General features: G+C 46.0%; 1 protein-coding gene across 1 annotated transcript in view; it reads right to left on the bottom strand.

Annotated features, from left to right (window-relative positions):
• LOC144799843 (sodium/glucose cotransporter 4-like) overlaps window positions 1–18,025 on the bottom strand; it is a 791,764-nt gene extending 773,739 nt beyond the window's left edge. The window contains exon 1 of the mRNA XM_078671423.1: window positions 17,896–18,025. Within this exon, the coding sequence (XP_078527549.1) occupies window positions 17,896–18,009 (114 nt within the window). The 5' untranslated portion in view covers window positions 18,010–18,025. The remainder of the gene's footprint in view (window positions 1–17,895) is intronic.
• Between the last annotated feature and the right edge of the window lie 2,738 nt (window positions 18,026–20,763).

The following is a 20,763-nucleotide window of genomic DNA, read 5'->3' on the forward strand; positions in this document are numbered from 1 at the left end:
GTAGCTCGACTGGTGTTAGGACGCATTCAGGAATGGATCAGTGATTTTGATATCCTTACTCCATTACAGGCAGGTTTTCGGCCACATGTGAGTACGTTAGATCAAGTACTCAGGTTTATGCTTTTATATTGGAAGACTGTTGTCCTTGGTAAAGGTAAGCTGTATGCAGCCTTTGTGGATTTAAGGTCCGCATTTGACCTTGTTCCCAGGGTCAAGTTGTGGGATTGCTTGTTGAAACTAGGCTTGCCAGCTGTTATAGTTCATCTTTTAGTGAACTTACATGCCCACACCTTTGCACAAGTTCGGTGGGGAAAGCCTGGGGAGGTCACTGATAGATTTTCTGTAGACAAAGGCGTAAGGCAAGGGTGTGTTTTGGCTCCCACGTTGTTTTCCCTATTCATTAATGGGGTAACTAACTACTTTACATCTCATCCTACTGATGCTCCCACCCTGGCGGGGATGAAAATCCCTTTGCTCATGTTCGCGGATGACACTCTGTTAATTTCCAAGACGAGGCAGGGACTCCAGCAGGCCCTGTCTCGTTTTGAGTTGTTTTGCCGTGAGCATGAGCTAGAGGTGAATGTGTCCCAAACCAAATTTATGGTATTAAGAGGATCGACGCCTGTTGCTGCCAAGGTCACTCTAGGTGGTACCACCCTTGAGCAGGCTAAGGTATTTACCTACCTGGGAGTCACATTGAGGGAAAATCTCAGCTGGACACCACAGGTTGAGTTACTGGCTCTTAAACACGCCCAACTAGGAGGAGCCCTCCTCAAGGAGCATAAAAGTTCCCACACTCGCCCCATATCACCTCGTATTAAAATCTATGGCACAAAAGTTCTGCCCTCAGTATTATATGGGGCTGAGCTTTGGGGCTATTCTAATCTTGATTTGCTCAAAGTGGCTCAAAATAAATTTCTTAGGGTAGCCACAGGTCTTCCACAATCATCACCGCGCATCCAACTTCTATATAACCTAGGGTGCCAACCAGTGGAGGACCTAGCAAGATATCGCCCCCTAGCGTTCTGGAGGCGTCTATGGACAACGCCTGAGCTTTTGCTTTATGCTAAAGCTTGTTCTGAAGTTAGGGACCTTTTGGGCTCGGGTAAAATAGGATGGTTTAAAGAAATAAGATCTACCCTTAGTGCAATGGGGCTCGACGAACTATGGCGTAACCCAGTTTCAGCTGTCTTTCCTTCTAAAAAGGAGTTGAAGGTTCGATATTGGGATTGGGTCATAGGTAGAAGGCATTCTCAAATAGCGTTCAGCTCTCTCACATCGGCATTCGTTCTGCTGAAGGATGTCTCGTCCCTAGAAATGTATTGGGACATTATTTCCAAACCACTGGATCGGAAATTATTCCACCAACTGAGAACTGGGACACTACCACTGAGGGCCTTCACTAAAACTTGGGGCAAGGGTGGACCAGGTCAATGCTCGTTGTGCACGGGGTCGGCCGAAAGTGTTAGTCACTTTCTCTTTGTATGCCCCCTATATGATGCTCCTAGATCTAAGTGGCTACGCCCGGTCTGTAGAAATCTGGGCACCCTCTCAGCATCAGAAGCTAGTAGAATTTTAAGATCAGATACGTCTACTGTGATTGTTGTTGGGGTTGCTAAATTTCTTGGTTGGGCGTGGACCTTACGGTCTCAACTAATTAATCTGTCATAAGCGCTTTGATGTCGTGTACTCTCAGGATGTTTTTGATCTATGACTCCCAAAAGAAAACACACTCGCATAGATGGGGTGTGTATATGGATTACTGGTTTAAACTTTTTAACCCTTTTTATTTCTACAAATGAAGTCAAATATAAGTGATTTAATTCTGTGTTAGATTGTGTTTTTAACTTTTTAACTTTTCACTAAATTATTTTCTTAACATATTGCTAACTTTGTATAAATTGTGTTTTAATATTGCATGTTAGCATGTCTTTTATGATGAATAATCGAATAAAGACTTCTTGAAATGGAAATGGATGGGACCAGGGCAGGAGAGGCAACAGGAAAGGAGAGGTAACTGGGCAGGAGAGGTGACTGGGCAGGAGAGGTGACCGGGAAGGAGTGGTGACCGGGAAGGAGTAGGTACCGGGCAGGAGAAGTGACGGGCAGGAGAAGTGATGGGGCAGGAGAGGTGATGGGGCAGGAGAGGTTACTGGGCAGGAGAGGTGACTGGGCAGGAGAGGTGACCCGGCAGGAGTGGTGACCGGGCAGGAGTAGTGACTGGGCAGGAGAAGTGTCGGGCAGGAGAAGTGACTGGGCAGGAGAAGCGATGGGGCAGGAGAAGTGACAAGGCAGAAGTGGTGATGGGGCACGAGAGGTGACGGGGCAGGAGAGGTGGCGGGGCAGGAGAGGTGGCGGGCAGAAGCAGTGATTAGGCATGAGCAGGATCAGTGACCGGGCAGGAGCGGTGAACGGACAGGAGCGGTGAACGGACAGGAGCGGTGAACGGACAGAAGCGGTGAACAAAAAAACAATGGATTTAGGGCCAGATCTCTGTACTGGGGTGAATGTATGACATTGTTTTGCATTCTGTCCATCAGTTGTTATTTTTGCTTTTGTCACCCCGAGTGGGACGGGTATGCCCAGACGTGGGTCCCGTGCTCTCCATGCCACTGGAATCAAGCTATCCTGGCTGATGAGGGCTGAAAGCCCGATACTGGTCCTAGGATGCTTGTTTCCAGTCCAGGGAGGAACTGGCCTGGCAGTTCGGGCTGGACTGTTCCCATTGGGGGCAGGATCAAGACTGATTTGTATATAGCTGGGTCCACACTGGAAAGACATAGTGATCAAAAAAACAATGAATTTAGGCCCAGATCTCTGTACTGGGGTAAATGTATGACATTGTTCTGCATTCTGCCCATCAGTTGTTCTTTTTTCTTTTGTCACCCCAAGTGGGACAGGTATGCCGGACGTGGGTCCTGTGCTCTCCGTGCCACTGGATTCAAGCTATCCTGGCTGATGAGGGGTGAAAGCCCGAAACCGGTCCTAGGATGCTTGTTTCCAGTCCAGGGAGGACCTGGCCTGGAAGTTCGGGCTGGAATGTTCCCATTGGGCGCCGGATCAAGACTGATTTGCATATGGCTGGGTCCAAACTGGAATGACGTGGTGAGCAAAAAAACAATGGATTTAGGCCCAGATCTCTGTACTGGGGTGAATGTATGACATTGTTCTGCATTCTGTCCACCAGTTATTCTTTTTGCTATATTATGATTGAGCAGCTAGTTGGCTGACGTGCATATGAAGGAGCCTTTGTGGGTTTCCGCGAGTCTAGATTCTCCTGAAGAGTCCCTTTCTCTACTGAGCCCTGCTTGACAAATGTGTACAGGAGGAGCCCTGTATTCATGTCCTCAATGTTTGAGACGAAAAATACACATGGATTTCTAAACAATGAGTGTAAAAGCATTAAGGTAACATGTTGTTCCTGCTTATATTTTGCACACTTTACATAAACCTGTATTCCCTATGAGTGTTTGCTTTTTTCTGAATTAAATCTCAAATAAACATGTTTATCCATTATTTGAATTAAATGACTTTATAAGCTGTAACTGGTCAGTGAAATGCTAAACGTACTAAAAATTGGTATGTTTTGCTATTTCTAGCCACACCCCTGACTCCGCCCACTGATCCAATCTTCGGTTATTCCCGCCCCGTGATTCTCCACCCACAGTTCCCCTACTGTTTTTCCACACTTCGACGGTCGACCACTGGTTCAGCCACTGACCGGTGCATCCACTCCTATTGTCTGAGGATCACTGAAACTGGAAAAGAATCTTGGAATAAGAGCATTGGACTGGTCTGCAAAGAGATCGATGGGGGGGGGGGGAGAAATGGGCGGGGGTGAGGCTGAACCTCTGACAAGTCATCTGAAACCTCTCCCCTGGTATTCTCAAGTTTGAGAAGAGAGAAACACTCTGTTTAGGGAACCGGTTACGTTCTTGTTCCTCCCTTGAATATGAATGGCTCTCCGAGATGATAAACTCTTCTCTGCCCAGCCAATTATTCTCTACACCAGCCACGTTCAAGGACATGGACCTCGTTCCAAATTGTCTGTTCAGATACATTGCCCGTTTTCACCTGTACATTGCTGTGATAGATCAAGGTCTGAAAGAGAGCCGTCCCCACTGCCCTGAGCTCTACCCAGCTGCAGGGATGGAGTCTTTCTTGTGTCTCCGGATTCTCTGTGTTGAATGAGGCCCAGCACTGTGCGGAGTGAGCTGAGAGAGTGCACACACAGAAAAACTGGAAGAGCATAATCCTTGCTCCCCTGTAATATCAAAGGGGAGACCCGAGACACTCCTTCGGGAGTGAGTTGTGTGCGATATTGAAAGGGCGAGATTTTGATCGATACCTTATCTCTATTGATCCAAACCTCGATCTGGTCGACTGAACCTTTATTGCCTGTCTTGGAAGGAAACAGTACACCTATCTGCAAATTAGTTCACCCAAGAAAGGACTCTACTCTCAAAGATCACGGACAACTTCTAGGTTTCAAAAGTTTATTGTAAAGATATAATGAGCTGCAAATACAAGCATCTCAGAATGAGATTCACGAGATACACAGGTCCAATTACATACATGTGCTCTCGAAAAGCCCTCAGACGAGCAACAGAAATCACTAACACAAGTTCTAAAAATAGCAAAGCTATCAGCATAGACGCATATCTCTCCTTCATTTAGGTTGGATGAAAACAAACACAGGTTAGGCGTCCCTACCCTGTTCTAGATGGTATCCCTACTTAACCAAATCCCAACCTAACAAAGGTGTCAGCAATGAATGACCCCCAAGGGAAGTCACCCACTCTAAGTCTCTTGGTGAAAACCTAAAGTTCTCCAGTCATGACCCCTCACTGCCTACCCATCCGCTCTCTAAAGGGTCCTCAGGTCTCTGCTCTAACTCCACCCAGGGGTGCTGTCCCTAATACAAAACAGTCAACAACATTTGAGACGCCCCTTGCGAAACGCCTCTCACGTGGTGCAACTTCAGGCTTTTTCCATGATGCTTTGTATTGGGCCTCAGACGTTAGAGTTGACCTTGCTTCTCAGTCTCTTCTCCGGCCCGCTGATACCCCTTAAACATTCCAGAACCCTCCTCCATGTCTGGGCCGTCTACTGAACAGACCTCTATTCATTCACTTATAATTGGATCCCCCCTTTCCTGTTGCAGACAGATATCTGCCGCCAAGAACCCAACTCTCATAGACTTCTAAAAAGGCTTGCAACATTTCTCAGCCCAGACATGTACGTGTAAATCACTGCTAAAACATTTCAGGCCTACAATATTTCACATTATGATTATAGCATTCAATTTCTTCATTTAATTAAAGCATGTTAAAACTCTTATTCTATTATTTAGAAAACATTACTCTAAATCATGGCCCATTAATGCAATGACCAAAAACGTTAAACAATCTGTGTCGTGAAAAGAAACACCTTCCCTTTTAGCTCCAGCTCTGGCCCTGAGGCCTACCACGTTCTGCGTTTTACCACAGACCATCTTATATGTTAACAGCTACACGACATAGATTCAAAATAATCACGTCTAATAAAATCATATAATGTCACACATTTCTGTATTAGTTCCACTTCTACTTAAATCTCTATATTAGCTATACATTTAGAATATAATTTCATATACTATTAGCACTCATGGCATTTCTCTTCATGAATTATGCTCTCTATAGGTAAGTGTGATGTACTCATATATTTATATCAGTTTGCGCTCTCTCAGTTCCCCCCTTTGATGACCTCTCGGGGTCATCACTAACATTTAAACTGCAGTTATTGCTGGCATTCTCTGCGCTTCCAGAGCTCTCAGGCTCCTGTACTGATTATCTTGTATGGCAGCCAATCTCTGCAACTGTTCTCTTTGGGCCCCTTCTGACCTTCTTGCTCTGTACCATTTGAATACCCTCACCAATCCCCACAATATTATCCCACAGATCAATATTATGATGATAGGCTTTAGGATATACCAAATAAAGCTTTTGCCTAAGGTGGAAAACCACCCTCCAACTGTACTCATTCCGTGGCCCACCTTTTCCCAGACATTTTCTCTACTCAAGTCTTCGATCTCTTTGTGAATATTAGTTATGTTCTTAATAACTTTCTCAAGGGGTTTTGAAAGGTCTGGAATGTAAGTGCAACATTCCTGAACCTTCAAAGCCTTACAGACTCCGCCCTCTTTTGCTAATAAGACATCTAATGCAAGCCGATTTTGAAGAACCATAGCCCTTATCGATTGCATCTCTCCTTCTACCAGCATTAAGGACTGAGCAGTGCTGGCAGACAACCTGTCGACAACTGTTGCCAGTCGTCTAATTTTAACATCATTAAGGATTATTCCCAAAAGAGGGAACATAGCTCCAAAGACATCTCCAACCATTTCTGCATCGCCTAAATCTCTCCTTCCCCTCGATGATGTCTGGCCCTCAATGATCAATAAGTCTTGTGCATGATATATTTTGGGGAAGACAATTGCCAAGTAACATGATCCATACCAGTTGTCAGGTAGTCTCACGTAAGCATTTCTTCCACATACAAAATACACATTTGGAATCACTTGCATTCCCTTCAGGAAATCCTTAGTGTAGTACTCTAAATTAAAAGCATGTTCACAGTCAACTTCACCCACGTATACATTTTCATAATACGTTTTGGCTCGGTGAAGACATAACTTTCCTCTCTGCGCTTTATCTAAAGCTATTGGACCACTACTACCCTTTCTCTTGTGTGACTTCTCTTCCTCGGTCCAATCTAATTTCCCTTGTCCTGATTTTTTCAAAATCTTTTGTCTCCTGTAACGATCATCCACCTGCCCTATGAACTTTTTCTCGACTTCTGACACCTTGCATGTCAGATTATTTCTACGGGCATGTGAAGTATCTAAGGTAATCCAAGGAATGAAGAACTTGGCCAATCTGTCTTCACTCTTCCAGTAATCCCATTTATTCATCTGCTTATAATTCGGGACTTCTGGCAACACAGAATCATAATTGGAGAAATAGTATTCAAAACTATCTCTCTCATAAAATATACTAAGCAATAAGCTACATGTAATGCCATATGTCAGAGGGAGGTGATGATATCGAATTCCTTCATCTACAGACGCAGGCAACTGCATGCAGACGTAGCAATCCTTAACCTCCATGGCATCCACGTATTCATACAAAAGTTTAGCATAAGCATTTGACCTAAAGTCTCCTTGGGACTCGTCTACATGTAACCTGCGGGCTTCTGCAGCCAATAACGCCTTCTCTTGAGTGTTTTCCCTTTTCTCACCTGCAACAGTGGGTGTAAGTGTTACTACAGAATTCGCATCAGTTACCTTTACCTCTTCCTCATGTCCCTTTACATAAGAAATTGTTACCACTAAAGCTATTAATATTATCACTCCTACTATTAGTGTACCTATTATACATTTAGCTCTGCGGTTCGGGGTGCCGGCCTCCATTTCGTCAGACAATCTAGCTTTTCCCTTTCTCTTTGCAAAAAGTTCTTTTCCTCTCGTTCCTTTACAGTCTCTTTCAATCCTTTTTTTGTCTTTAGAATCCACACAGCTGGAGGCTGACAGCCTTTTTCGCAAAAAGTCCTTTCACAGTTCAAAAAGACAACCCTAGCCCTTCTCCATCCACTCAAGGGGTTCCCTAAAATTCTCTGCTTCCTGGGCGCTAGGTAATCTTCTTTTCTTCTGCTTGCTTTATTTACAAAGTCCTTTAACAATCGACTATTAGATTTGTGGTTGCAGCTTCAATAGCATAGTTCAATATTTCCATGCGAAGAGTATGCTCTTCATGTGCTGTTATCGTGGTACCAAAGTCGGGGAATTTCAATTCTGTAAGAAACATGTGTTTTAACTTGCTGAGGCGGGGAGGTCTGGGGAGCACGAATGTTAGTGACCCTTCTTGTTCGACACCGGGTACCAACAGTTGTATTTCCACGGTGATAATGGGCTCAGAACTGGACACCACCACCGCTCGGATCCTCCCTGTCTCCGGTTTCACAGACATTTGTCGCCAGATATGTCCACTCAGGTGTGGAGTATCTTCTGTTAGGCACACGCACTCTTCTTGACCTCCTTCGGTTCGGTGCCTCAGCGCCCTGAGCACCTTCTTCTGGGTCTGAGTCTTCTGATATCGGAGGAAGGGTTGCTTCTGGAGCTGACCTCAGGCTAGAACTTCTTCTTTGCGGCCAATTTGCTTCTCCACGTGCCCTTCTACTCCTTCTCCTTCTGGTCTGTTCTCGCTCTCTTTCAGACCTGTCAGGGTCAGACTCGTACTCCCAGCTGTCTTCTCCTTCTGTAGCGTCTTCTGTTTCGCTGTTGTACTGACCGTCCTCAGCTTGGTCAGACTCGTTCCCTGCTTCCACTGGCACCTCTACAGCTTGGCTAGCCCCCTCTATGGCTTCTTGGTCCTCTGCTGGACGTCCATTCGAGAGAGGAGCTGTTTCCAGAGGTGCTGGAACCCTTTTCGTATGCGACGCGTGTATCCAGTTGGGCAGGCCTCCCACCTTTACAGCTGTACTTGTGATCAGGATGACCTGGTAGGGCCCACGCCAACGAATATCCAAGCAGCTTCTTCTCACATGTTTCTTCACCAGGACCCAGTCCCCAGGATACAGGTCATGGCAAGGGCCCTGGCACGCTGGAACCTCTGCAGCCTGCACCTGAAGGGACACAGAACGCATGGCGTCAGACAGCCCCTTACAATAGTCCAGGATCATATCATCTGTGATATTTAACAGTGCAGTAGCTGGAATAGATGGCAGTCTCATTGCTCTCCCCATTAACACCTCATGTGGTGACAACCCTGTTCTTCTGTCTGGGGTACTACGAAGGCTCATGAGTACCAATGGCAGGGCATCAGGCCAACTCAGGGTCGTTGAGGAGCAAACTTTCGCTATTCTGGACTTGATCGTGCCATTAATTTGTTCCACAATTCCTGAGGCTTCTGGTCGGTAACTGCAATGGAGCTTTTGGTCTATATTCAGTGCAACACAAATCATCTTCACAAGCTCGCTGTTAAAATGTGTTCCCCTATCTGATTCCAAAAAGGCCGGCACCCCGAACCGAGGGATAAGTTCTCTAAGCAGTAACTTAGCCACTGTGAGGGTGTCGCACCTACGTGTAGGGTATGCCTCAACCCATCTGGAGAACACACAAACAACCACCAGGACATAGCGGAGGCGGTTGCATCTTGGCATTTCAATGAAATCTATCTGCATTCTGTTGAATGGACCTCCAGACCTTCCTATGTGACTTAGTGCAACTGGTGTTCTTTTCCCTACATTCAGCTGCTGGCAGGTCACACAACGCTGGCACACTGCTTCTGCTGCTATTCTAAACTTAGGATTGTACCAAGTCTGTCTAAACACTCTCAGCATAGCATCTCTCCCTAAGTGTACGGGACCATGTATGAGTCTAGCCATTGGACTCACCATCTCATTGGGCAACACTGCTCTGCCGTCTGCTGAGACCCAAAAATGAGTCTCACCCATTACACATCCTGCCTTTTCCCATGTTTCCTTTTCTGAATCAGGAGCATTTTCTTGCATGGTTGACAATTCATCCCAAGTATCAACAGTTTCCAGTATCATGGCTAATTCAGTTCTTACATTTATTCCACCCACATCCACCTCTGTGAAAGAGTAACCTTGTTCTGCGCAATACCGCGCAACTTCATCAGCATATCTATTGCCTTTCGAAACAAAGTCCTCATTTTTGGTATGTGCGATGCACTTTACAACTGCGATACTTGCTGGACATTGCAATGCTTCTAACAACAAGCGCACAAACTCTCCATTGCGAATGGGAGAGCCTGAAGAAGTCATGAACCCTCTTTGAGACCATAACTGCCCGTAATCATGAACTACCCCAAACCCGTATTGGCTGTCGGTGTAGATGGTGACTCGAATTTGATTGCCTGCTAAGCAAGCACGTGTTAGGGCAATAATCTCGGCTACCTGAGCGGAGTTTACTCCTTCCAGGCACCCTGCTTCCACAACTCCTTCAATTGTACAAACAGCATAAGCTGCTCTCAACTGCCCAACTTCGTCTCTTACACATGAGCCATCGACAAAGAAAACTTCGTCTGGGTCGGTCAGTGGCTCATCTACGATGTCGGGTCTGGGTTTGGTGCATAGTTCAGTCACATCGAGACAGTCATGGTCTGTATATTCATCATCATCATCAATATCATTTGGAAGTGGCATTAAGGTAGCAGGGTTCAAAACAGAGCATCTCTTGAGGGTCACGTTCTCTGCAGCAAGAATAACTTGCTCATAGCGCGTGAGCCTGCTATTGGTCAGATGCTGTGTTTTGGTCCTGGTCATCAACAGTTCAACAGAATGTGGCACGCACACCTCTAACGGGTGCCCCATGACGATATTTTCACATCTCTCAATGCTGACACCCGTTGCAGCAACGGATTTGAGACATCCGGGCAACGCTGCGGCTACTGGGTCTAAAGTAGCTGAGAAATAAGCAACTGGTCTACGGGCATTCCCATGGATTTGGACCAACACAGACAACGCACAACCTTCTCTCTCACAACAGTAAAGAAAGAATTGTTTATTGTAATCAGGCATTCCCAATGCCGGAGCACGACACAGGTCCTCTCGCAACTGTAGGAACGCCATCAAACAGTCTTTGTCCCATGGTACCGGATCACTCACCTCTTTGTGCGTCAGTTTTTGCAAGGGCTTTGCTTTCAGTGAAAAGTTCACGATCCACTGTCGGCAATAACCCACCATCCCTAGGAACATCCTGACCTCTCTCTGGGTCTGAGGCGCATTCATTTTCATGATCGCCTCTATCCTATCTGGTGACACTTTTCGTTTGCCTTTCTCAATTCTGTGTCCCAAGTACTGTACTTCTGTCAGGCAGTACTGCAATTTTCCCGGGGATACCTTATGCCCATTGGCAGCTAAGTGATTTAACAAAGCAATGGAGTCTTCCCTGCAAGCTTCTTCTGTGTCTGACGCCACAAGGAGGTCGTCTATGTACTGGACCAGAACTGACTTCTGGGGCAGCACTAGACTTTCAAGATTTTTCTTCAGAAGCTGGTTAAAGATCGATGGACTCTCTGTATACCCCTGAGGGATACGACACCATGTTAGGACGCGATTTTCCAGCTTAAATGCAAAAAGAAAATGGCTATCTTCGTCCAAAGGGATCGAAAAGAAAGCCTGACAAAGATCTATCACAGTGAACCACTCAGCTTGGAATGGAATCTGAAACAGTATCACTGATGGATTCGGCACCACTGGACAACATGAAACGACTATGTTATTAATCTTTCGAAGGTCCTGTACTATCCGAAATTTCCCATTTGGTTTCTGCAGACCCATAATCGGGGAGTTACATGGACTACCCACGATTTCTTTCAGTATTCCCTGTTTAATCATGGACTCGATCACGGGTTTTATGCCTGCAATCGTTTCTGGAGTCAATTTATACTGGGGTGTTCTTGGGAACTCAGCATGCGGTTTCACTACAATTTTCACTGGGTCCACCCCTTTGACCAATCCAATCTCTTCCCCAGTGAAATCCCATACCTCTGATGCCACTGTCTCTCTCAAATCCCAGGGAAGCTCGTCCACTGTCAAAGTAGGGTACAGCTCCACACATATTCTTGAGTTTGCAACTTTGAAATCTGCATCATCATCATTAGTCAATACCTCCACTCCCTGGGGTGTACAATATATAGTACAATTCAATTTGCACAACAGGTCTCTTCCTAGCAGACACACAGGGCTTGAATCGCAAACCACAAATTGGTGCTCATCGCTGTACTTCCCTATTTTCACCTGTACCGGTTCTGTCAATTGGCTGGTTATTCTCCTGTTTGCGACCCCTACCACCTGTATGGTCTCTCCAGACATGGGCAGGTCTGGAACTGCAGCTGATCTGATCGTGGATCTAGTGGCTCCTGTGTCCACCAGAAATGTCGTAGGGCACCCTGCTACTTCTGCTTCCACATAGGGTCCCCTCTGATCTACCTCTAAGGCTGCCCCGAGGGTGCAGTCTTCTCTTTCCACTCTCTGTCCGGTTAATGGGTCCACATAATAGCACTCTTCACCTTCTACAAACAGGGGCATTTGTCTATAGGTCTTACCCATACTCCCTACTCGAGGAGGTTGCGGGAACTGGGCTCGGGGAGGAGCCCCCCCCCCTTTGAGCACCTTTCCTTGGTATGGCGTCGCCCCTCTCATAGGTGCGCTCTGGACCTCTTCCTCCTCTATCTCTTGCTCTCCGATCTCTACATTGTAAGGGCACTCGCGTTTCCAATGCCCCAACTCGTTGCACTGGTGGCACCTAGTCGTTTTCTTCAAGGTAGCTATGTCTACTCTGGGTCTAAAGGTAGTACTCTCCTCATTACCCTTGTTCTGACTGTACTGCTTCTTACCTCCTGTACCTGTCCCTTGCTGCTGTTGTTGCGGTCCCCCCTTTCCTGCTGCCTGCAATTGTACCACCATCAGCTTCTCTTTTAGTTTCTTAGCCTTGGAGTCTACCTCATCACAGCAGTACCTGGCATATCTCAGTATTTCATCTAGGGGTCTACTTTGCCAACAAATCGAGTGTTGCTGAATCATTAAACTAATATCCGGTCTCAGTCCCAGGACGAACTTGGACACGAATTGCCCTATGTCCTTTGGATCCATTACATCCAAGCCGCTATACTGTTTAAACGCCTTCAGCAATCTCTCGTAATATTCATGGACTGTCTCTTTGGGTTCCTGTCTCGTTCTGTCTATTCTGACCCAATCTATGTCTTGCATTGGCACTTTTTCTTTCAGCCAAGTCATCACTCTCTCGAATTTTGCCATCACGATCTCGGACGGCCCATTAGTCCTAGCATCTCTCTCTGGCTCCGTTGTGGGCCACTCAGCGCTAACCTTGCATGCTGTCCACAGATCTCCTGGTACTACAATGTCAAACAGCGTGTTCAGATCTATCCATAGGACTTTTGAGATCTTTACAAACCTCTCGACTTGCTTGTACCACTCCACGGGGCTCTCTCGTAACTTGGGGAAAGATGTGGTAAAAGCAGCTAAATCTCCCCTACTCCAAGGGACATGTACATAGCTCCCATTGGCAACTTCACGCAAAGGGTAAGCTTCTATTCCCTGCTGTCCTGGTGTTATACCAATCATGCTTCTTCTGCCGGTCCCTTTCTTGGACCACCTCTCTTCCCATTTATCTAGTGCCCTCCATGTCCTTATTCCAGTAATCAGTTCCCTTATGTGTGTTTTCAGCCCAATCGTTCTCCTCTCATCTAGATCTCGATCTGAGTAATGTAGCCTGTGGTTACCCTGTAATGCTTTGGTTCTTGACAAGTCCACCATATATTTGCCTGCTAGTTCGACTAACTTCTCATGGACTGCTCTCGCCTTTCGTGTGATGTCCTTTGCCATATACAGTATTTCATCCTGTTCATACATTTCCATTCTTTCTAAAGGCAGGGTACCATCTACCATGTCATCCAGATCTGACCTTAAGCTGGAGACATCAAGTCTCTTGGCTTTTATCTCAGCTCGCAATATGTCTTTTGAAGGGGGCTCACTGGTCTCCCTACCATCCCAACTTCGAGCTCTGCGTTTGGGCTCGGGAGAGTTAATGGGTGGCCTCCCTTGCTCCCATCTCTCCAGGTCCCATGCTCGGCCATCCAATCTTGGAAGGTGATGGAACACGGGCCTTTTATCCCTACTCTCTCTCTGCCCACTCTCGTCTTCTTCTCTCCTCTCACCGCACATCTCTCTGTTATTTTCCCTCTGGTCGCTACACTCCCTTTGCCTCGTATCGCTCAGTATCCGATACGATCCTTCCTGGTTCCCCATATTTCCTGGGCTGCGCTCATTTCTGTCATCACAGGGACTATGGTGCGACCTCTCACAACTCCCATTCTGTTCTCTGGTGCCAGGCACACAGTGTGGACACTTAAAGCTGTTCCTGTACTCTTGCGCTCTCCTCTCCCCTTCACTGAGTATTGGGCACGCCACCCCTCCACTCCCTGGGCCCCCGTTTTCCAGGTCTGTTCTACCTCCATTCCGGGCCCAATGGGTGACTCCCCTACTCCCTCTACAGTCCCACTCCGGGCTACTCTCCCCAGCCCCGCAGTGAGTTCGTGCTCTGCTGTCCTGACTTTCCCTTTCTGCTTCTGCAGCATTGATGCACTTTTGAGCCTTCACTGCCTCATCCCACTGCTTCATGTACTCATTTAGCTCTTGAAAGGATTTTCGTCCAGATCCCCTCAGATCCATTGGCCATCTGGGGCCCCCAGGATCTCCTCCTGGGTCCCCTGCTGTGTGCATCGGGGTGCTCCACTCTCTGGGTATCGGCATCTGACTTGGGGAATTAGTGGTATCGTTCCTCCTTGCCTGCTCTGCTCTTTCTCTGTCTTTCCGTTTCCGTTCTTCCCCTTTTGCTCTCTCTTGGTCATATATCGATATTATAGGACCTATGGTAACAGGTACCTGTAGTGCATCTGGTAATGGGTAGGATGTGGCGCTTTCCGTTTCCGGCGCTCTTTGTACCACAAACCTACCGACTACCTGTTGCACCTGACTAGGCTGGAGCAACTCTTTCTTTGGCTCAGGATCCCACTCTGAACTGGGAAGCGGTCTATGCTCTCCTGCATTGCCCCCCTTTTCTCTTTCAGTATTCTCGACCTCTCCCCCCGCTCTATTATACGGGGGTGGCCTGTCTGTCAGTAATCTGTTTATCAGGCTGTCCTCTGTTTCGCTCTCATCATCTTCTTCTAGGGGGCTTTTATTTACTGGCGCCTCTAACACTGGGTACAGTTTATTTATTTCCAAATTATGCACTCTCCATCTTTTAGCATCCGCATCCCACCTGGCATCCTGTACTGCCCTTACCGAGCGTTTCACCCTTTCTTGTCGTCTGTTCATATTCCTTTCATGCGCTGCCCTAAGCCATGCCTCAAGGGCTTCAAACTGGGTTGGTCTAGGCAAGGGTCTCTTTGAGGTCATGACTGATTTCAATCGATGTAACACCTCTAATCTGAACGTCCCGTACTTCGGGAACGTCAGTTCCTCGTTTCCTTCAGTAATCTTACTCCACTCTGATATCCAAAGGATCGTATGCAACCCAACATTTACTGCCATATAACGAGCTGGCGTACCCTCCGGCGGGGCTTCTTCCCCTTCATACGATCCTCGCCTCTCTTTCTTAAACAGCGCTTTCAACCATTTAAAACACTTCATAATTATGCGCACAAAGTCCAGCCTCGCTACTCTGTTTACTTCCTGATGACAATCCACCAATCCTGTCGCGGCTTTGCTAGCTTGGCCTATCACAGCGCGGTCTTTCTCCTGTTGGCCAATCACGTCGCGACCCTGTATGACGTGTTCGCTAGCTGGCCTATCACAGCGCGGTCTTTCTCCGGTCAGCCAATCACTGCGCGACACCACCTGACGTCTCTTTTCTCCGCTTCGCAGCAGCACCCCTCCTTTCTCAACTCGTCTCCCGGTTATGCATGCGTCCCATTCATACACTGAAAAATGACTACTTCCGACCAAGCGGTCACTTCTCTCGACTGTACGTCCACAGTCTATCTGTAATTGTCAACACAACTGACGCTCTCTGATAGGTTACTTACACACACAGTAACTTCCGACCAGCGTCCGTTACTCACGCACTCACTCTTACGTTCCCCCTATCTCGGTCTCTCGGGTGATCAATGGTACCTCATGACCCCCTTCACACTAGTTGACAATTACTCTGGGTGTCCGATACACCCGAACCACTTAAGCTCTCCTTGAACTTAAGATTTCCACCGGTTGCGCGCGCTCACAACCTGTTCCACAGTCACTCTACAGACATTCAACTCCGCCAGACATTACAACATAGATACAATACAGAAACACCGCAATCTAACACGCATAACCCTTTATACTCACTCTCGACCGATACTGCTGCTTTTTCTGTCTCACGTCATCCGGATCTTCATCTGCGGGCTGTTCTTCCGATCATCGATTTCTAGGGGCCTTGGGGTAAGCTAACCTGGCCTAGGTCACCGTCCTCAAGAAGGCAACCATCCTCTATAGCTACCAACTGAAAGGGCGAGATTTTGATCGATACCTTATCTCTATTGATCCAAACCTCGATCTGGTCGACTGAACCTTTATTGCCTGTCTTGGAAGGAAACAGTACACCTATCTGCAAATTAGTTCACCCAAGAAAGGACTCTACTCTCAAAGATCACGGACAACTTCTAGGTTTCAAAAGTTTATTGTAAAGATATAATGAGCTGCAAATACAAGCATCTCAGAATGAGATTCACGAGATACACAGGTCCAATTACATACATGTGCTCTCGAAAAGCCCTCAGACGAGCAACAGAAATCACTAACACAAGTTCTAAAAATAGCAAAGCTATCAGCATAGACGCATATCTCTCCTTCATTTAGGTTGGATGAAAACAAACACAGGTTAGGCGTCCCTACCCTGTTCTAGATGGTATCCCTACTTAACCAAATCCCAACCTAACAAAGGTGTCAGCAATGAATGACCCCCAAGGGAAGTCACCCACTCTAAGTCTCTTGGTGAAAACCTAAAGTTCTCCAGTCATGACCCCTCACTGCCTACCCATCCGCTCTCTAAAGGGTCCTCAGGTCTCTGCTCTAACTCCACCCAGGGGTGCTGTCCCTAATACAAAACAGTCAACAACATTTGAGACGCCCCTTGCGAAACGCCTCTCACGTGGTGCAACTTCAGGCTTTTTCCATGATGCTTTGTATTGGGCCTCAGACGTTAGAGTTGACCTTGCTTCTCAGTCTCTTCTCCGGCCCGCTGATACCCCTTAAACATTCCAGAACCCTCCTCCATGTCTGGGCCGTCTACTGAACAGACCTCTATTCATTCACTTATAATTGGATCCCCCCTTTCCTGTTGCAGACAGATATCTGCCGCCAAGAACCCAACTCTCATAGACTTCTAAAAAGGCTTGCAACATTTCTCAGCCCAGACATGTACGTGTAAATCACTGCTAAAACATTTCAGGCCTACAATATTTCACATTATGATTATAGCATTCAATTTCTTCATTTAATTAAAGCATGTTAAAACTCTTATTCTATTATTTAGAAAACATTACTCTAAATCATGGCCCATTAATGCAATGACCAAAAACGTTAAACAATCTGTGTCGTGAAAAGAAACACCTTCCCTTTTAGCTCCAGCTCTGGCCCTGAGGCCTACCACGTTCTGCGTTTTACCACAGACCATCTTATATGTTAACAGCTACACGACATAGATTCAAAATAATCACGTCTAATAAAATCATATAATGTCACACATTTCTGTATTAGTTCCACTTCTACTTAAATCTCTATATTAGCTATACATTTAGAATATAATTTCATATACTATTAGCACTCATGGCATTTCTCTTCATGAATTATGCTCTCTATAGGTAAGTGTGATGTACTCATATATTTATATCAGTTTGCGCTCTCTCAATATCAAACACCTATGACAAAGGGGGCGGGTTGCTTCTTCTTTCATTTATAAAGAGTGTAGGGGTGACTCTGGGGAGGCCCCAACATCTCTGTATGCATCTAGTCAGGAATGGGATGAGGATGTAAGGCAGTGCACATCACTAAGACCTACATGAGAGGCCGGGTTAGGATGAAATGTCACCTTTAATGCTGCTAATCCCCACTGTGCACATGCTGCTCCGGTGCTGGAGACACTGCTAGGTGAATCTGAGCCTCCCAGTTGTGCCTGACAGGTTGGGAGACCCCTGAATAAAGAGCCCGGCTGCAAGCACAGCTATGCTGGGGACGGTGGGGGGTGACAGCGGCCAGAACCTCGGGCTCTGCACCGTTCCAAGTGTGTTCAGCTGGATTTTGACAAATGCAACGTAGCTGTGGACTTACCCATATCCCAACGACCAGCACAAAGACGAAATACGCCACCACCACGATGATGTCCGGAGTACCCAGCGTCTTCTCCACACCGGTGCCGCCGGGGGCTGAAGTGGCGCTGTCCATGGCTGGGAGCGAAGTGTCAGCTGAGGTGAGGTGCCGGGTGAACTTTGAAGCACTTCTTCGCAGCCTTCTTCTAATTATTAACCGATTCCTGCCCCTGAAAAATAGTGATCAAGTAATAAAACATTGCTAATTGGATTAATTGCTTGGGTTCAGAGACCGATTAAGGGGTGTATTTAACGAGCATTTGATATCACAATAGAATCAAGAGTCGGCTGTGAGTTCTCGCACAGTTCACACAGCCTCCTGTGTGGATTATAAATACAATGTAAAGCCAGAGGTAGCGCATTGCTTTGCAGAGCACTGTTGAGCACTGTTGCTTGCACAGAGGCAGCGAGTCCTCCCAAACAGAGGTAGCTCAGATGATAAGGTGTGCCCCTCTGTGCCACCCGTGCACCTCTCTGAGGGGCGAGGCACTCAAGAAGGGAAGGGGATGGGATGTACGGGGGCAGGTCTGGAAAAACACCACCGCTGAAAACTGCTTTTTCAGAGAGACTGTGTTTGCTGAATATAAACAGGGCCACAAGAATTATTCGTCAGCGATGGGCAAATCTATAATTATGCGAGAAATGCGCCGGCTAGACGATTACATAATCCTAGTGGAATCATGCAGCAGGGAAGGGCAAAATTATGCAGCAAGGATAAGTAAATTAAGTGGCAAGAAAAGGCGAATTATGTGGGATAATGCGTCACATTTTGTGATATTATTACTTCATTATGTTGTACATTTTACACTTGTTAACACTGTATTGGCATGGGTTGATTCTCATTAGTACCAATTTAACACCCACATGCAACCATAAGCAACAGAAAAGTGACCAGTCAACTTTTGAAAAGGACCTTTCAGTACACAGCAACACGCATGCCCCTGCGATTTTAGTAACTTTCGACCGTTCGAACTAGAAACATTTTTTTTTATCTGTAGATTATGCAGCAGGTGAGGAATTATGTGGCAATGGTGGCAAAACAATCTTTTGCGGAAAAATTCTGGGGCCGCACCATTGCATATTTCCTGTGGCCCTGAATATACCCCAGTTTAATAGGTGGCTGTATAATGTTTAAAATACCCTGCTCAAATTCCAGATTTAGACCTGGTGTGTTTTATACACAGTCCCATCCAATCATATTCTCGTACCGCTGTCAATGAATACGTGCTCACTGTCCAATTCACAGGAACGAGCTGCAAGAATTACCCCTAATGGCAAAAGTGGTGCAACACATTTTCTGTACCTCTGTTGTCTGATACGTTCAGGTCAACATCTCTGGTCATAACAAACAATATACTCATTTCTGCAGGGGAAGTGCAGGAAATAGTGCAGTCATGAACTACTTCAACTTATGTATGGACTATAAGTGGCCACTGCTGAAGGCTACTCTATTGTGACTGAGTGCTGGGCAGTTGAGGGCAGCAGCACGCACTAGAGTAGCATGAAGTGTGAACAATAAAACTGTGGGAATTCTAAAAATGCAAAGAACAACAGACTGAACAACTAGGTAATATCACCTTAAGTGTGTACTATTTTAAGAGAGCAGTATGCCCTCTGCCACAGTTTTGGGCTACCTGGTGTTTAAATAGCTGAAATGCTGTAGACAATGGTAAATGGATATTTGTCACTGGACCTGCAATGGAGTGTGTGGGTTTTGGCTTCATATGAAGCAGCATTTGCTGATATTTTTGCAAGAAAAACAAAACATAATACAATAACATAACACAAAGTAACATAACAACAACACTACAACATAAAAGTGCACAACAAAACAATTAAAAAACAGAATGCAACAACCACAGTACAACTAGGGTTGTCACCTTTCCAAGTGAAAAATACTGGCCATCGTTTCACATTTTAAGATTCTGCAAAGGGCTAGACATGATACTTAAATAGGGCTTTCTATGAAAACATACATATGCAGGGCACAAGTTCGATAAAAAGAAGTGGGGCGACTGACCAAGTCAGACACTATGCAAGTGACATCGTGATACGTGTCATGACGTCAGGACGTATCGCTATAAAAGAAATAAAATAATGCTATCTACATTATTTATGTAAATACCATTTACATGTAAGAGTGATGTTCCAGGACGCCTCCTGTCAGGTTATTCAAACAAAAGGAGGCCTGATGGCCCATTAACTTTGGCCTGGCCAAAGGTGTAACAAAAACCACCAAAGGAGACAACATGCAGGCGCTGCTGAACCTCTCCCCGTGTCTTACACTGGGACAAGTGCAGAATATTTCTGTAGGGCCCAACATCCTGGCAGGGTTAAAGGCGTCCACCCTATGGGCCCGATTCACAGAATGAACTTGAGACTCAATCCTAAACTTACTACTATTTTGGTATTCACAGAATGAACTTACTACTTTTGGTATTCACAGAAGTTAGGATTTTGTCTTCAGTTTGTCTTTAGACAGACTTAAGACAGACTTAAGACAAAATCCTAACATCTGTGAATACCAAAAGTAGTAAGTTCATTCTGTGAATGCCAAAAGTAGTAAGTGCATTCTGTGAATACCAAAATAGTAGTAAGTTTAGGATTGAGTCTTAAGTTCATTCTGTGAATCGGGCTCTATGAAAATAGTGGGTGGACGCCGTGTACCTGTGTGTACCCCCGACTTGTGCCCTGTATGTATAAATTTTATTTTTAACATGGACTTTCTGCCTTTGTTTACTTTAATCATCAGTCAGGGTCATTAAGGCAGCTGTAGAACCCATTTAAAGTAGTTTCCTCTTACTTTTACTATTTAACTTGTGTATTGATA

The sequence above is a fragment of the Lissotriton helveticus genome, chromosome 1_2 (genome assembly GCF_964261635.1).
Source record: "Lissotriton helveticus chromosome 1_2, aLisHel1.1, whole genome shotgun sequence".
NCBI classification, from domain to species: domain Eukaryota; kingdom Metazoa; phylum Chordata; class Amphibia; order Caudata; family Salamandridae; genus Lissotriton; species Lissotriton helveticus.